This window comes from Mastomys coucha, unplaced genomic scaffold (assembly GCF_008632895.1).
Source record: "Mastomys coucha isolate ucsf_1 unplaced genomic scaffold, UCSF_Mcou_1 pScaffold16, whole genome shotgun sequence".
In the NCBI taxonomy this organism is placed as follows: domain Eukaryota; kingdom Metazoa; phylum Chordata; class Mammalia; order Rodentia; family Muridae; genus Mastomys; species Mastomys coucha.
In genome coordinates, this window is record NW_022196898.1 from 32,864,009 (window position 1) to 32,883,245 (window position 19,237).

General features: G+C 44.0%; 1 protein-coding gene across 5 annotated transcripts in view; it reads right to left on the reverse strand.

The window, feature by feature from the left end:
• Tmem131l (transmembrane 131 like) overlaps window positions 1-19,237 on the reverse strand; it is a 141,512-nt gene that overhangs the window by 61,394 nt on the left and 60,881 nt on the right. For all 5 annotated transcript variants that reach the window (XM_031374204.1, XM_031374202.1, XM_031374201.1 and 2 more), the window contains 4 exons: window positions 10,887-10,955; window positions 5,115-5,238; window positions 4,124-4,240; window positions 3,292-3,402 (listed from right to left, as the gene is read on the reverse strand). In XM_031374204.1, the coding sequence (XP_031230064.1) occupies window positions 3,292-3,402; window positions 4,124-4,240; window positions 5,115-5,238; window positions 10,887-10,955 (421 nt within the window). The remainder of the gene's footprint in view (window positions 1-3,291; window positions 3,403-4,123; window positions 4,241-5,114; window positions 5,239-10,886; window positions 10,956-19,237) is intronic.

Here is a 19,237-nt window from a genome sequence, read left to right on the forward strand (position 1 = left end):
TCACTGGCTCACTCTCCTGTCTCTCACTGGCTCACTCTCCCATCTCTCACTCTCACTCTCCCATCTCTTACTGGCTCACTCTCCCATCTCTCACTCTCACTCTCCTATCTCTCACTGGCTCACTCTCCTGTCTCTCACTGGCTCACTCTCCCGTCTCTCACTCTCACTCTCCCATCTCTCACTGGCTCACTCTCCCATCTCTCACTCTCACTCTCCCATCTCTCACTGGCTCACTCTCCCATCTCTCACTCTCACTCTCCCGTCTCTCACTCTCACTCTCCCATCTCTCACTCTCACTCTCCCATCTCTCACTGGCTCACTCTCCCATCTCTTACTCTCACTCTCCCATCTCTCACTGGCTCACTCTCCCATCTCTCACTGGCTCACTCTCCCATCTCTCACTGGCTCACTCTCCCATCTCTCACTCTCACTCTCCTATCTCTCACTGTCTCACTCTCCCATCTCTCACTCTCACTCTCCTATCTCTCACTGGCTCACTCTCTTGTCTCTCACTGGAAAAGTGTCCCATCTCTCACTGGCTCACTCTCCTGTCTCTCACTGGCTCACTCTCCCATCTCTCACTGGCTCACTCTCCCGTCTCTCACTGGCTCACTCTCCCATCTCTCACTGGCTCACTCTCCCATCTCTCACTCTCATTCTCCCATCTCTCACTGGCTCACTCTCCCATCTCTCACTGGCTCACTCTCCCATCTCTCACTGGCTCACTATCCTCTCCTGTCTCCTCTATCCTCTTCACTGTTCTTGCTCCTTTGCACATAGCCCTGTCAAGTCTGTTATCTTTTCTCTCTGCTCTGGAATCTTCCAGAGATCCCTGGATGTTATCTCTCTCTCTCTCTTATTCACAAAACAAAACAAAATGCCTCCTTTATAGTGGAGCAGCTATTCGGGCAGGTTCTGCACCCCTTACAAACAGCTACAGGTGCCTGAAGCAGGGATATGTGCCAAGACCAGAGAGTAATGGTAGTCCACCACTCTGTGACTAAACACATTAAAGTGCTGTCTTTCAACGGGTAGGTTGTTACAGCTCTCTTAGACATTAGTAAGACATATTAAAATAAGCTAAAATGAAAAATGAAAAAATGGCAGAAGGGGAAGCACCGGTCAAACTCCCCTTTTCCAAACGTGCAAGGCCAGGAAGATTTTAGTTGTGGGCTCTTTTGAAGTTCTGGGATATTTGCCTATATGTAATTTCCCTGAGATGTATCAGGGAAGATATCCAGGTTTAAACATGAAATTGATTTATGTTTCACATACACATTATATAACACAGCTATAAATAATAGAGTATTTTTGGTGTGTCTGGGTTCTAGTATTAAGTATATGGGATTATGTATGAAATTTCCCACTGGGGATATCATACCTACACTCAAACAGTGTGGAATTTTTTTTTGATGTTTTGTATTTCATATATTTGTATTAGGGATGTTCAACTTCTATCTGCTAGAGCAAGATCAGGAAAAGCCAAGTCACTATCAGCAAAGCCAGCCTAGGGCAGGGAGCAGAAAGCATCCCATGGAGGACAGCCACAGAGCCTACTGACACCTCAGAGGTCTCAGCTGCAGCCAGCTGGTAAGGGGAAGGGAGCCTCCTGGAAATCTGAATCATAACTCACCGCTTTCCCGGAGCGTGGAGCAAAGCTCAGACGGTGATTACATCACACACACACATGTTCTACAGGGGAACATGTCTAGGTATGGACGTACACACCGGTGTACACGGGGTAGATGCCATAAGATGAGGCCAGATGTCCTGCATCACCTTGTCTTTCAATTGAGACCAGGATCTCTCACAGAACCTGGAAGCTAGGTGGTGGCCAGCAAGTCCCAGTGATGCTCCTGTCACTATTCCCACGACACTATGCTTACAAGCACACGGACAACATGCCTGGCCCTCATGTGAGTTTGGAGGTTTTGTAATCAGGTCCTCATGCTTGCATAGCAAGGTCTCTTACCCACTCATGACATGTGTGCTCTAATGGGAAGGAAAATAGTTCCACTACATTCAAAGAACACAAGCCAGGCTGGGAAGGGCAAGATGCCCTTCTACCTGTCTTAGAAAAATCTCTAAACTGAAAGAGGTAGAAATAAAGGCAGACTAGAGAAGAGAGGAGAGGAGGCTTGGGAAAGCTGCAGGTGCAAAGGACAGTGGTGGAAGGTAAATGGCATCCAGGAGCGATCAGAGGAGGCCAGCGTAATGTGGTGTGGGGAGGAAAGTAGTGTGCAATGGGACTGAAGAGCCAGCAGCCAGGCTGGGGGCTGCTCCTCAGGAGCACCAGACCTGCCTTCCATACACTAGGGCCCATGCATACACTCCCAGCACACAAGGCCACGTGGGATAAGAACTGTACCAAGGACTACATATACGTTTTAATACCTGAACGAATGCACTAACAGGTTTTAAGCAGGTGGCAATAGGTTCAATTTGGGAAAAGAGAGGTAAGTACCAGTCCTATAAGCTTCTAATGAAATGTGAATGAAAAGAATTTTTAATTGTATACAGTTACTAGAACATAAAGGAATGTTCCTCCTGCAGGGTGTGGTGGTGCATGCCTCTGATCTCAGAACTCAGGAAGCAGAGGCAGGCAAATCTCTTGAGTTTGAAGCCAGGTTGGTCTACATAGCAAGTTCTAGGCCAGTCAGGGATACATGGTAAGCCTGTCTCAAAAATACCAAAACAAAACCAAGTCATAATCAGGCAGGAGAAGAAGTAGAGAGTGGAAAGGGATGATAACCATCTTTGCAAGCTTGTGACTGCTGGTGGCTCTGGTAGACCTTCCTGTCTTCCTGAAAAGCAGCCGGTCAAATTTAACAAGCCCTATAAAACAGCTCCTGGTCTATCTGTGACCTCAGCTTCATCATAAAGTTAGACACAAGGAAATGGATTCGCAAAAAGGAAAACAGAACCATAAGCACATAGCCCAATAGCTAACGACAAAGAACCCAAGCCATTTCATAGGGCAGCAGCAGAGTCAGGGGCACTGTGGAAGAGCAGCACTGGGCTGTTAGGGAGTATGGAGGGCTGGCTACAGCTCAGTGGAAGAGTACTTGCCTTGCATGAAGAAGATCCTGGATTCAGGTATGTACATACATACGCACACCCACACCCACGCATACACAAAGGAAGAACGCAGAAATTTCACTGATGCTTTAAATAAATCTATTGCTTCCACATTTCAAGACTTTTCAAAATAGAGTAAAACCCTATTATGACCAAGCAGATCAGGTTGTGCATACTCTACAAATTAGTTCAAAGTAGCTCTATTATAATGACCTGTGTCTGTGAAAGCTGGATACTTTGGACCTGCGGAAGCAGAAAGTATGCGTTCGGCAGCAGCTCCGCAGACCCTTCTGTAGAGACTCTGCGAGTGCCCACTCCAGATACCTGCAGGAAAGCAAGAGAAGCACACGTCTGTCAGTGTCAGCATGCCTTGTCCACTCACCTGCTGACCAACATATCTGTCTCCACCTACAAAAATCCCTAACTGATCCTCATAATGCAAAACTCTTTTCTTCTGATGTGGGACCAATGTGTTTAGTGGAATCTGATGAGAACTAGCACAAACCACCGATTCTGATACTTAAATTACCTGGTACCACATCTTCAGTATGCCCTGCGTACCACAGGTTATGATCCCTGTTCTGGGAACACCAGCAAAATGCTACTTCATGTGCCCTTCCCAGTATCTTGATTTCAGTAGTGATTAAACGGTGAGCTCCCTGGGAATGGACGGCCACATACTCAGCAATGTCTCCTGACCATAAGCACTCCTGCAAGAGGAGGCAGGCACAAATGTCGGAGCGGCCCTTGGAGTACCCCTCTCACCTGTCTGAGAGGGAGGAGTCTGCTAGGTTTTATACTAGAAAACTGTGTGGTACGTAGTTTTGGCTTCATTCTAATACAATTCAAAGTCCCAGGGTGTATGAGGCTGCACGGAAGGTCTTCTGTGGTCCACTGAGCAGAGGCATGGACGTCAATAGCCTTGTCATCACTATGGGCTGTAGTTTAAGGACGCCAACGGGTAGGTAATCTCTCCAAGAGTCCTTTGAAAACAGCCATACTCTAAGTCAACAGCCAACTTATATGGCAAAATGAAGGTACTTACATGATAGGAAAAGACCCCGTGTGAGGAGGTATTAATAAATAAAGAGCTCTCGATGCTCCCTTCTTCAGTAGGTAAGAAAATGATCCTGAAGGATGTCTTCCCCATTGCTGGAATCACCTGAAAGAAAAACACCTAGTTAGACATCTGGAAAGTATCCACAGACCTTCTTTCCTTTTGACTACTGCAAACAGCTCCTTGCTCATATCCTGTATCCTTGATCAGCATCATGAAGCCCCGAGCCTCTCCAAACTGACCATCTCTGCCACTCCAAGAGCAGCTGCCAACTCATGGCAAATAACTGCCCAGTTCCCTCACTCCAGATTGGAGTTGTGTGCCTCACTTTCTCTTCTCCTCCTCACCCACGTGTTCACCTGTCTGTACCTAACGGTTCTGTTTCTATTGAAGTACAGATGGGCAGATTTTTTTATTAAATATGTTGACATGGTACCAAAGACAGTGTTTATCTGCATAAACCAAACCAACAATAGACCAAATGTAGGGTTCTCTGTTAACATTTCCTTGCTCTCGTTACTTTGTGAAAGTTGTAACATCGAGCAACATGGCAATCAAAATAATTGAAAGCTTAAGGGAGTTCAAGGTGACTGAAAAACTAAAAGGCCACCGTCTGCAGTTCTGCCACCATGTGGGTTAACTACAGAAGAAGCCGACTCACAAGGAAGCCTGGCTTTATGAGGTCTGAGGGAGCACAACTCTACACCCAGGGCGAGGTTTAGAAGCCTCAGTATCCATGCCAACCTTAAGATCAATAATATGAACTTTCTCTACCCATGATAAAGCCATGCTATTTTTTTTAATACACAGACATTACTGCAGTTTCTTTAAACATGTCTCCTGGTTAAGTATCCAGCGCTACCAAAAACATAAAGAAAATGGGTGGGAAAGTACACATAAAGCAAAGAAAAAGCTACCAAATGGAAACATGGGCCGGAAAGGGGGCTACGAGCAGAAAGTCAGACTCATCAACACTCACCCTGCAATGGACAGGCGGCACGTGAAAATGTCTAGCAGCTGTAAACACTGAGTTCACCACAACCTCGCTATCCCTGCTGGGGTTGTACGCATATAGAAGCTTCGCTGCAGGATGTCCCAGGAACCTGGTTGGGGAAGAGGAAAGATAAGATTCTTGTGATTATCAGTACCCCTCATGCATGCATGTACATATACCATTATTTCTGCTATGGACTGAACTCAGGGTGCATGCACACCACTAAGCTGCATCTCTAGCTTATACATATTTTTAACTCCAGAGAGCTATTAATGTTCATTATAAAGTTCAAAGAAGAACAGGGTGGACAGTACCATCCTCGGGGCCAGAAGCCTCCATCATCAAGAGTTCAGCTGTGTCTGGGTGTGCTGACAGTTGGCATTCCCTCACAGAAGGAGGGGCTGGAGTATATAGGCTGTGGAGACCTGCAGCAGGGAGGCAGTCTGCAGAGCTAGGGAGAGTTACTGTTGGCTAAAGACTTCTCCGTGCAGCTGCCTTCAGGTCACCCATGCTCTCATCCACAGTAAGTAACCCCAATAAACTCAAAGCCCCATTTTGGTGATATCACACTTTGGTTTGTCACTGGGACCTTAGTAGGATGGGGATAGTTGCTGCATAGCTCCTCTCTGAAGAGAAAAATAGTTTTCATAACACAATTATACCAATCTTGTTGGAAATAAAACAGTACATAACAGTTTTAAAAGCAAACCAAAAAAGCCTTTATTTTATAAGAGTGATGACAACCTATACTAGCACCCCATTTGTTTCTGTGTTGTAAGAATTCACCATATCTGCATTATTAAGTGCTTTCACATTTTTTTGTTTATAAAACCACACATACTCTGAATAACGTACCTAGGGTTTCTCATTCAAATCAAGAGATATTTAGGTAAGAAATTGTATTCACCATTTAGAGCTTCCCAGGGCCCACCAAGCAAACACCACAAGCAAGGCCCACCCTCCTAAGCTGAAGAAACACACGCATGATAGATGATCAGTGAAATTAAATGGGGCAGACGGATCCAAGGAGAGCTAAGGGTAATTGTTCCCGATCAATGTATCAAGATGGCAGCTACAGGCAAAAGAACAACATGAAGAAACTAAACGCCGGAGTTCCGAGCCTTGGAACGAGATGGCCATTGGTCAGCAAGGAAATCCACATCCCTTCCTGAAGAGCCTATTTTAATTTACTCTCAAAACTGGGGCAAGCACACTTTCATACTGCACTTTTTGGTAAATACATTTTTGTCCAAGAGGGAGAAAGGGAAGGAGAGGGGATTTTCACAGAGCTCGGTACCGTGGGAGAGCATTCAGGGGGCAGATGCTGGGGAACTGCACTCTTTAGGCCTGAGGTGCAGAGGGAAATCCTGTCTCAGAAGCAAAACAAGAACCTGTGCAGGCAAAAGGCTCTACACAGTATCTGAAAGCCTCTCGCCAATCTTCCAGTAATGATCCAGTGGAGAGGCCGTCACATCGAAGCTTTGGCTGGCAGCCTAGCAAGAGGACTGTGGAGCGCAGGAGGGGCCACCAGCCCAGCCATCAGCAAAGCTCATTTCCTTCCAGCTCTTATGTCCCGCACTGACTTCACCTGCTCCATCAGGCTTCAGAAGAGCCTGCAGGAACTGCACTGCACTCATTCTTCCAGATCCCTGAATCTACAGTTCTGGTGGACCCAAATAAACCTACATTCCAATTTAACCAAGATCCTCGTGTGTTAGCTCATACTTCTTAGAGTCTTGTTCCACTTTTTATAATAATGAAGATGTGTTGTTTATCCTAGCAGGACTGTGAGATTGAGGACAGGACTCTCCACACAGTGGCAAATCCAGGGCCAGCCTGGGCTACTCTGCCTCACACAGGGAAAAGCTCACTTGACTAAGAACAGTATGAGTGTTGTTTCTCTCATATGGAACTGGGCAACTGCCTCTCAATGACTGACATTCTGTCCCAGCACTCACGGCGACTTTTCTAAGATGTATCTTAATGAAAGATCTAAATATATCTGATGTGTATTTTAAATCACAAATATTCTAGAACCTCCACTTATAACTAAAACATATGTGTACAATTAAAACCTTGGTCCTTTTGATATCTAAAATTTACTTTTTTCATTTATGTATATAGGTATGATCTGAGTGAGTGTATGCCAGACATATATGTACGGAGCAGGGGAAGGATACACACAGAGTTTAGACGAGGATGTCAGACCTCTTGGAGCTAAAGTTAGGTGGTTGTGAGATGCCCCAATGTGATGTGTGCTAGAACTGAACTCCGGTCCCCAGAGAAGCAGCAAACTCTCTTAAATGCTGAATCTCCACCTCCAAATTTAATGAAGTAATCAATTTTAAATTAACTAAATAATTTAATTAAAATGAGATCATTTACTTCCAGGCATGGTGGCGCTCACCTTTAATGCCAGCACTTGGGAGGCAGAGGTCAGGTAGATCCCTGAGTTCAAGGCCAGTCTGGTCTACAGAGTGAGTTCTATGACAGCCAGGGCTACACAGAGAAATCCTGTCTTGAAAAACCAAAACAACAAAACCAACCAAACAACAACAAACCCTACTATAAACACAAGGGTCGCCTAATAAATCCAGCAAGGGAACTGAGCTCATGTCTACCTTTCTTGACATAAATGAATAGATATTTCAGTGGCCTTAAGTAAAAGGTACTGCCCAATCAATTGAGCTATTTAAACTTATCTCCTAATACCTTACACACTATTCACAAGTGTCCTGGTTTCCATGAACTCAGAGAAGTGCACTAAGGAGAGTTGACAGCACCTTCCACAGCAGGGTGTCTGCAGCCACATGGGAACCCCAGCAGACACAGAAGCCTCCTTGCCACTAGCTATTTTTATTCTACTTTTCAATATTCTATTTTTAACATGTGTTAAAAGGGTATGAATTTCCTTCAGTAGTGACAACTGGAAGATAATCTATTAATTTAATATGACAAAAGAATGATGAAAATTTATGAATGATTAGCACTTCCAGCCTTGGAACTGGCAGAACTTTAACCCTTAGGATAAGCTCTCAAGGAGCAGAAGGAAGAGAAGCAACAACAAGATCCTGCTTCTGCAGGGTGGAAACTGAAGCTAGGAGAAAGTCTGCTGTCTGCCTGAGGCTGACCCCAGAACAGGGAGGGCAAAAGCTGGACCAGCAGGGGAGGGAATCATGAACATTGCACGATGGTTGCTATGTTATTGTAGAAAGGCTACAGGAGTCAGCGGGTGGGAAGAAGGAAAGTATCAGTGACATACATCTTAAATGTGCTATAAATGAAACTAAATGACAGTCTGTCTTCACTACCACGAAAACTAGCATGGTGAGTGACTGAGTGACAGCTTCGTCCCCCAACCCCGAAGACATGACCCTGGGCAACCTCGGTGCTTCTCAGCAAGCAGTGTGTAACCCTCTGTGTTCTGTACTCAAGCACAATGACGTGTAAAGATGGACACACATGCTCAGACAATGGCTAAGTCATCCTTGCAGAACTCGTTGGAAACTACTGCACTCTGTAATCCCAGCATTACAGAGGCAGAGCTAAGAGGTTTGCCACAGCCTGAGGCCAGCCTGCCCTGAGGTCCCAAGCCAGCTAGCGCTACTCAATGAGACCCTGTCTCAAAAAAAACAAAATGACAAAGTAACACAGCTCAAATGATATAAAACACCTTAACAAATTGAAAAAGTACAAAGTATTACATAACTGAAGCTTCTGAAGGTATTTTAAGTCTAAAAATCAGTAACCCTTTCAAACCAAAGCTATTTACCTAACCATTCAATGTTTTTAAATAACAGAACCAGTAATTAACGCATATGACTAATTAAGACAAATGTAGCACATATACATACACGCACTCACCGATCAGAGTTTCTTTAATTTTATGTATATGAGTATTTTTACCTTACATATGTGTGTGTATTGCATGCTTGGCGGGTGCCTGGCCAGAAGAGACTGTCTGATTCCCTGGAGCTAGCATTACTGACAGTTGAGTTGTCATCTGAGTGCTGGGAACTGAGCCCTCACCCTCTGAATAAGTAGCAAGTGCTCTTCACCCCTGAGCCCCCTTTCCAGCTCCCAAATTATAGAATTTTATGTTCTGGAAGAGTAAATGACAGCCAGGATCCTACATACCAGATTTTTTTTTTCCTACTCTGGATATATTCACCATGATCCATTTCATTATACCTACTAATCTAAAACAGTCTCTAAAATAGTTTGTGGGAAAAAAAAAGCTTTGTGCAAACTATTCTCTCAGATTTGAAGTCAGTGAGAATATAAATCATTTAATTTATATTGTCAGTTAAATGATTATAAATTCAACTTTAAACAAATTTCTTACTCTATTTTTTTTTTTTAGGTAAACCAACACAAAATACTCTGAGCATGGCAGTACATGCCTTTAGTCTCAGCACTCAGGAGATAGAGAGCTCTGTGACTTTCAAGCCAGCTAGGACTACAGTGCAAGACCTTGTTAATAATTATAGTTCAGTAATTAGTTCAGACACCTAGAAACTTGTAAAGTTGGCAAACTACCTTAACAATTTTATCTCTTCCCCATTTAGAAAAACTTCCTTTAAAAAGCTCAGCAAGACAGTTCACCTCCTTCCCTGTAGCTCTAATTGTCAGCTCTAACCATCAGAAACGCTGACAATGACAATGTCAGAAAGTGACAAGAATGGCAGATAAAAGCTCAAAACACTGCAGACCCCACTGGCTCTAGAGTCCTTCATCACCAGGCAACTTCACTCAGCTTCACTTGAACAGTCTATGAGCCTAAGCAGACAGAGCTTTGAGGGGGCTCACTGAAGATGTGCCTGTTCAATGCCTACTATCAGTCTTTAAGTTTTTAACTGCATCTCGGATAAGAGTTCTAAGCTGCCTCCTTTCCAGCCCCTCCGCTCCTCGTGTGATTCCCAAAGCCTGTGTTTCCTCCTTTCATGGTTCTTAGCACTATGACCTCTTTACAGTGTATCTCATCTTCTCTGCCTAAACATCCACAACTAACCCAGGAACTATCAATAGAGTACAACGTCCAGCCTGAAGGTACAGCAGGAAAAGCAAGCAACTGCATCTGGACTAAAAGAATTCATATCATCAGTATTCACTTTTTCTATTATAAAATAATCAAACTTGTTCCGAAAAACCCAAAGGTTTACCACTAACTTCTTACTTACTTACTGAAGTCTAACTATTATCAAATAATATAAAGCATATCATGAAATAACTGGCTGGGGGCTGATGGTACATCTCCGTAGGAAAGCACATGCATGGCATGGACAAGAGACTAACTGCAAACCTTAGCAATGCAAAACAAACATCAAAAAACTGAAAGGGCTTAAAATAACTTTCATACTCTCCCTTTCATGAAAATATTCCTTTAACAAGTCTCAGGATTGATATCTTTTCATATTATTATATACTTAAAATATAATGTAGTGTATATATCATCATGTAAGATACACTGAGGACAGAGGCTGGAGAGAGGGCTCTATGGTTATCAGTTTCTGTCGCTCTTGCAGAGGACTGGAGCTTAGTTCTCAGCACCCATACTGAACAGTTCACAACTGCCAGTAACTCCAGCGCCAGGGGATCCAATGCCCTCTTCTGGCCTCTGTCAGCATCTGCAGTCATGTGGACATATAACTACAACTCCTAATACATATATGTATAATTAAAAATAAAAATTTTAACAAGATATGCTGAAAATAACTACAAATAAGATGAATTTAGTTATAATTAAAAAATACTTACTGTATTCCAAAATCTAGAACTGACGGCTGAAAATGTAAGCCTTTTCCAATAAACAGTTTATCTGAGAAGCTAAAAGACAAAAGAAAAAGAAAGACATCAATTGTTTAGTTTTAAATTTGGATTTTGCTATCATATACTCAGGACAATGATCTAAATTCATGCTATCTAATTTTACTTCCTTATAGACAAATTTGAACTAGAGTTCTAAAAATTTATAACCATCTATCTTACAGTTAATATAACATTTATCAAAAGGACAGACCTTGCCAGCAGATGACGACACAAACAAAGCCCCACTTAATGACTGGTAAGCTTCTTTCTGTATGAAGTGAGGTAACAGGCCTATCTTCTTCACACACCCCAAACAAAGAAAAACCTATCCGTAAAGCAGGTTTGAGGAAACTCTGTCCCTTTAATTCTTTAGGCCAATGGTTAGTAGGGGAAGGCCAGTGTGTCACAGGCTGCTGGAGGTAGGCATAATTTCCAACCAGGTCTGGATTTTATTCATTTAGTTTTGTTTGTTTCTGAGATGAAGGCTCACTCTGTAGCCCAGGCTAGGCACTCACTATGTACCTCAGGCTGGTCCCAAACTCATGGACATCTCTTATCTCAGCTTCTGAGTGCTGGGTTTGCAAATAGGAACCACCATTCATGGTATAAGAATCACATAAACTCTCACATGGCAAGTCACATTCTCAGCACCTCTGGGTGCTCGATGTGATCTCACTTCCCTTTACAAGAGACAGCTCAGAAGTTAGGGGAGCTTGCTGTAGCTGCAGAGGACCCAGGCAGGTTCAGTTCCCAGCACCTACATAGTGACTCACAACCATCTGTAGTTCCAGGGCCAGGGAATGTGACTCCCTTCTGACTTCTTAGGGCACCAGCTATACACATACTACATATAAATGCATAAAAACACGTAAAGAGCTAATACATGTAAAACCAAATAAACTTTTTTAAAAAGTCAAGAGTCATATATCAATTCAGTAGAAAAACAAATCAAACACATGTAAATGAAAAATACAATAAAGCTATATCAAGATATATAAACATTTAGATAGATTAACTGGATAGGCAGACAGAGGTATGACTATTTGAAAGTTACATAGCACAGAGATGTTTCCTGGAAGAAACTCCTTAAGTGAGCATGCTTTATTTAGAGACTCAGAATAGTTCTCCATAACAGAAGCTTACCATTTTCCCCTCCCCCCAAAGCTCTCAGGAAACTGGTCCCAGTTTTGTCATCTGGACTTTTTAAGTCTGCCATCTAGAAAGTAATATGACTTAGAAGATCTTTCTCAGAGGTCTGATGGAAGTACAGTCTACAGAGGGGTGGGAGAACCAGCCCCATGGTCCTCACTCACAACACCAGCTGCAAGCTTTTCAGACTCCCTTCCTCCAAAAACGTCTGGTCAGAGCTACCTGAGTCTCCATCCTATCTCCAACACCAGCTGTTTTAAAGATCAAAGTGACACTTTGGTCTCTCGTCAACTTTTCTACCCAATAGAGAGTGGACTCCTTCAGACTCCAGAGGCCAGCAATAATGCTTTAGGTAAGACCACTAGCTGCCTTCAGAACAGAAGTGACAACCTCCAAGGTATACCACAGGTACCCACTCTACAGCAAGCTGGTCAGGGACTAGCATTCCAGGAGAACCCCAAGCAACCTTGGAGAGGCCACAGATATGTGCTATGATTGACTGTAGCAGGATTTTCCCTGTCCAATTAATTTGATTATTTATACAACAAGAAGCCTGTGATTGGACAGGGAAAAGGGAGGTGGAATGAAGAGTTGCAGAGAAGGAGACTGAGGAAACAGGTAGAAGAAAAAGAAGCAAGAGGGAGGGCGAACAGGATGATTCAGATTCCACATGGTTTTAATAGCCACAGGTAGATGTAATATCATACAGGGAAAGAATAATTGGGGTAACTTGTCTAATCTAGGTGGGCATCTTGTACCATTATCAAATGACCCTGAATTAATTGTGTAGGAATCCTGTGAATTGAGAATTTATTGATATATAAATCTGACTGATTAATTATAAGCTTCTAGAGTTTTGTTTCTATCAGATTGCTGGGTGTTGTAGCGGCTGACCATGAGGTGGGCGGTCGTTGTGTGGGGCTGGCGTGGCAAAGACCTGCCAAGTTGAGAACACCCAGCTGGAGCCATGTGGCCCGCTGGTACTTGGCGTAGCGTGGGAGAGATAGTCTTTTTGTTTCTTGCAGCAACAATTAATAATGAGCAACAGCAGCTAAGAGCAGCTCCTTTCCATCCAGTGCCAGAGCCACCAGTTGAACATATGGTTTTGCACATGGTTTCCAAGTGGCAGATGAAACCAGAAAGATTACCTCAACTTACAAAGCACAAAGTGGCAAATCCCTAACTCAGACCTGTGGCCACTGGAAGGAAGAACACTACCGGGAACCAACTAGGCATGCCTGTTGTTTGACAGCCTGAGCTGCAGGTCTGACAAGCATGGATCCACACCCATGGCAGTGCTTTGCTGGTCTGGGCCAGTCAGTAGCTTAATTTGTTAGTGCTTGCCTTATTGTCTAAAAAAGAAAATGCACGGACAGCAGTACTTAGCTTACAGTTGTTGTGGAGATAAAGTGAGAGGACATGGCCTTTGCTTCATGCCTGCTCATGATTTATGTAATAACCATGGGATCATGTTACAAAGAGGATGACATTCATCTAATAAAAAAGGAAGGAGACAAATGGAGAGGCCACTTGGGGCTCAGTGCCCATGCTGGCCATTGGACTGAGAGATCCCAACTCAGTGACAGTGACGGTCTATGAATAGAACAGATGAAACAGACTGGACTATCTCCCACATAGCAGATTTTCAAATTCCACAACCAGAAACTTCATGTGCTCAACAAAAATCAGGCATCTGAGGACTGACCAATTTAAAGTAATACAGCAGAAACATCCCAAACTTCCCTAACTAAAAAGAAAAATAAAATCCCATCAGTGATTTTCACCCCCCTGAAGCCACAGAAAAGATTCTTTTTCCTTGTTAATAGATTTTTACGTCACGTGCCTTGAAAATTCGGAGAGCATATCAAGGTGCGTGGAAGCTTAACATTTTATAAATAAGTTAAAATAATAGGTCTGAGAGGCAAAAGCCCATAAGAGACAGTTTGGATCTGGAGAGTTCACACACATGCTCTCAGAAAGAAGGGCTGGGGGTTACCAGTACAGCTCCCTCCCCAAGGCAAGCCCCCAAAACTACAGCTTCTTCACAATAAATCTTAGAAGCCAACCCTTCCCAACCTTTCTGTCTTAAGACATTCTCTGAGCTGTCCTTATTTAGGTTAAAAGACCTTCCTCATCCCGTGGAGAAAGCTATGCTGGACCCTAAGTGGCCTTGCTGAATTCCTTACCCTGCCTCTCAGCACCTAGGCCTACGCACCCAAGTCTCCACAGAGACCCCACAGCTGAAAACATGGAAGGCCCACAGTGGTGGGGAGTGGCCTCGATATACACCCCTTCCTGCCTGCCTCCCCTTATGCCTTGATTCATGGGGGTCCTCTGTCACACCCTTTATAATAAAACTGAACAAATGTTCCCCTGGCTTCTGTGAGCTGCTCTATCCAATGTATCAAAACCCTAGAGGGTTAAGAGAACCTTGCCTGTAGCCTGTGTATCAAAAGTGTGGATGAGACAACCAGACTTGGGGCTGGGCACCTCAAGTAGGAAGGAGGCTTGGGACTGTGGTCTTGGTCTGCAGGATCTGACCAGAGACTGTATCAGAACTGAACTAGACTAGAGGACTCCAGCTGGTGTCTACTGCGGAACTGATTACTGCGAGCTGATGGGGACGGTCCCACACTTCTCAGAGTCACAGGGACTTTGTGTTCATTACTGTGGTGCAAAAGTTAAGGAGGAAATGTGGCTGGCTTTCCAACAGTGGGTAAGTAGCTAGCAGCTATAATTTAGTTACATATGGACATCACAACTTATCCTCAGATTATCAGCTCTAAGAACTTAATACTGTGGTTCAAACACCAAAGACATTTCCAAGCAACACCTTTAAAGAAATAACCCTGAGAGGCTGTGGTAAATGAACAATGAGCCACCTTCTCGCCCCCATTGTTTCACAAGCCAGCATTACCTTTGCAACTTTCACCCTTAATAACACAACCCATTATCTGGGAATGCCAACCCGCACCTGGCCTCTTTACTTAGGAGAGTCCCAGATGACACAAAGTAAAAGTCAACTATGTATTTATGCTATGTGTTTTAAATTCTTACCCTGTATCTGTAAGATACACTTTGTATTACAAAGGAACAACACAGGAGCTGTCCTGCATTTCTGTGACAGGGAGAGCAATGGAAAAGACGATTGGTAATGCCTGAGGGGACATGACCTCTTATCTATGTACCCCTATTTCTCACACTCTTAGTCCTTACTGGATAATGATGGGGGCTGTGAATGAACCCAGAACGGTGTGCAGGCTGACAGCATGCTTTTCTTCTGATCTATAACCTCACTGCTTACTGTAAGTCCTTAAAGATGTCCACCTTCTGCAGGAAATAGAACCTTTTCAGCAGTTGGACACAGCTGCAAAGCATCCCACAGTATTTTAAGGTCAATCTCATTCTACATGACCCAAATCAAGTCATCCCACACACTTTAAAGATTCATTTCTGTCTAAATTACCCAAATCAAACCACCCCACACTTTTTAAAGGTCTATCTCTGTTTCAATAACTGAAATTAGGTCATCCCACTTTTTAAGGTCTATCTCAGTCTAAATGACCCAAAACAAGGCATCCCACAGTGTTTTAAAGGTCTGTTGCTGTCTAAAATGCCCCAAATCAAGGCACCCCATACTTTTTTAAAAGGCCTATCTCTGTCTAAATGATCCAAATTCTTCTCTTTCTCTTTTCCCTAAACATCAGCCATATTTTTCTCTATACATATAAAATAAAGCCAAATAAAACAAAATTAAATTAAAAATAAGTTTGGAAAGGTAGCTAGTCCAAGAGAAAAGACATTTGGTCAGAAATGAGCCAGCCTGAGTCAGATACAGCTGTAATAGAAGCTCCAGGGTGCAGGGCTCAGTTCCCTATTCTGCAGAATGTGCTGGATGCCGCTGACATTCTCAGAAGTGTGTGGATCCCTGGATCCCTTACTCCTAGAAAAAGACAGCCTAAGTGCAGACGTCACATGCACCCTTTTAAAACAACAGCCCCACAATTTAGACGTGGAAATGAGTTAACCAAAACCAGCTGTCTGGTTGTTCGGGTGGCTTGTCAGCTGGCCAAAGACAATGCTCCTCCTTGCCAGAGTGAAGAGGAAGGCCAGCGAGTATGGCCCTAGCCCTGTAGCATGCCTGGCTATCATGGGCTCGGGCCATAACACAGGGTGTGTGAGTCTGCTAACACGTAAACTATGAGGCTCTCCTACTGAAAATGAGCACCTTTCTAGAACAAAACAAAACGAAGAAACAGCAAAAACCATGCTCAAATCCTGCCCCCATGTATGCCAGGTTGGTATTCTGAGTCCTGGCTCCAGCAAAGGTTCCAAAGAATGGGGCTGTAGGAAATGGACCTTGTTGCACAGGTACCACACACAGCTGGACGACTAGACGGAGGCCACATTCAGAAGCGCTGACTGCCAACAAAGACCTAAAAACTGAGAAAAGTGGGGAAGTGGGGAAGTAGGCCAGTGCCAGCAGTGTGTGGTGTGTGGGTCACAGGAGAGGCTATGCTGGGCCTGGGGGGGGGTGTGGGGGGGTTGCTCACCCACGCTCCAGGAGATAAAGCATGAAGCTTTTCTTCTTAGTTTAGCCACTTCCTTGAGATGGAAACACTGCTTCTGAAGAGGGCCTGCTCCTTCCATACAAATGACTGTGAGACACAACAGTGACCACCCATGGAAGGAGAGGCGGGATGGCACCTGTTCTCCATATTCCTCAGTAGTCTATTTCAAAGCCCTACCAAGCTGCTACCTTTTAATAAACTTTGCCAGCACCTAGAGAGCACAAAATTAAAAAAAAAAAAAAAAGAAAGAAAGAAAAAGAAAAAAAGTCAAGGCAATGACTTCAGCCACTGAATAAGAACCAAGAAGAGGGAGGGACAGGCAAGAGAAACGATCCATACTCATTTCACAAAGCCTCTGCATCAAAGGGGGAGTACATCATTCCATGAGAAAATAATGTTCACGTCTAGATTCTGTTATCCAGAGAGGATACAAAGCATTAACTACAGTGCTTGAAAATCACTGGGTTTTTTTTTTTCCTCCACAGTAAAATCTCACAGTGGGGATAAAGGTCTTTTGGCAGAACATGGTTTCTTTCTTTTACTGTAGAAAGCTCCAGGTTTTATGGTCAAAGCATTAATACACTAAGACAGAACATCAAAGAATAAAGGGCTCTGAGAGTGCAACCTGGGTCTGTGAGATACAAGATCACTGATTTAAAAAAGAAAAAGAAAAAGCTTGGGTTTGGAGGCAGCTCCAATGTATTGATGGCCAGGCCTTCCTAAGGCCATGACAAATGTCCTCCGCTAAAGTGTCACCAGAATTACTGATGAAAATCCTCATGCCTGTAACTCCCCTGAATTCCTCTTTCAACATCTAACCCTCTAAACAGCTACGCATTCTGGATGGATCCTGGGATTTTCAACATTACCCTCCCTCTCTGTTTTCTCCTATACATACATATGAAGAGACCTATGCCCTAGCCACTTAAGCCCTCTGACCTTCCCTGTTTCTCCAAAACCATCTTCCCTCTCCTAGTCAACATGTTACTATTGAGCAATGGCAGCCACTATGCACTTCTGAGGTCCGAGATGCTAACCCAGAGCTTTATCACATGTAACTGTAAGAAAGCTGTGTGGAAATTTGTTATCTGCTATAGCTAGGACCATCAAGCTCGCAAATGCCCATCTGTTAAAGTCTTCATCCACAGAGTGATGATTCTGAGAGGTGGACATAAAGCTTAGTAGGAGGTTTTCAGTCACTGAGAGAGACTGTGTTATCTGTGGTACTAAGGCAGTCATCTGTGGGTCATGACCATGAAGAGCACAGTTTGTTCTATGTATGCTCACCACAACTGACATCCAGCACCTCCACCAGAGACACACAAGCAATCATCCATCCCACCTGGACACTGGCAGGGCCCACTACAATCACTAGCCAACAGCAACTTAAAAAGTGGTGATTACCTCAGGTATTTTTCTACAGTAACCAGAAGTTGACTAGCACACATTCCAATTTCATGCATGAGGAAATGACTGGAGGGCTTCAAACACTTGCCAAAGCCCTCCTCCTCCAGGTAGAGAATGGGATGTGAATGCACACTGGGAACCCCTGGCTCTACCGGTTGCCCCTCCTTATCACTTAGCCCTCCCACTCTTCTGCTAAGGGCATCAACCATCTACAAGCTGTGGAGTGAAGGGCTGAGCTACCTTAATCTCTCTGCTGGCTGCCATATCTGGAGCAGTCCTTCCTAGGCTTCTAGGAAACTGCTGCAGTACTCAGTCCTTCAGCAACAGCTGCAGAGTCTACATCCCCTCAAGCTCTTCTCTCTCTGCCTCAGTACAAGACTGAATGAGGCTCTTCCTTGTGGAGGTCCTGTCTTTTACTGTCTATTGTAATGCTAAGTATGGGGAAGACCTGGAGTCCCCACATTGCTTGTAGCTCCTGGGCCCAGGGGGCAGGGGGAATTGTGATTAAAGATGCCAATAGCCTGGTCTACAGAGTGAGTTCCAGGACAGCCAGGGCTACACAGAAAAACCCTATCTCAAAAAAAAAAAAAAATGCCAATAGCTTGGGAGAAGACACATAGGTGGGGTTGAGGTTTTGAAGGTTTAGAGAGAGAGGACCATAAGGAGGGAAGAGAGGAGCTGCCTTGGAAGAAGAACATGCAGGAAGGAGGAGAACTGCCATGGGTAAGAGCCAAGAGAACATGGCCCAGAGAGCCCAACTGGGTCAAGAGCAGCCCAGACAGGACATACTAAATAGTGGGGTTATCAAAAGTAGATTCTAACAACACAGAGGGTAGGCAACTGCCCAGCTATTGTGCTAAGGGTATTTAAAAATATGAAGGTTGTGTGTGTCTTTCATTCAGGAACATAAATGGTCTATGGCAGGGAAGAGGTCCCGGGATGAGATTTTTAGTATTTTTTACTACACTTCCTCTCAGTTCTCTTAGTCTGGAAAAGGGTTCCTGCCCACCCAGTAGCTCTACCTACCTTCTCTTAAGACTTTGTGGATTCACAGCAAAAACATTTGTTATTTGGTGACTATTCAGTACCATCCTGACAACATTTGTAGATTTTCCACTCTACAGCTTATAAAGGGAGGGAGAGAGGGAGGGAGGGAGGGAGGGAGGGAGGGAA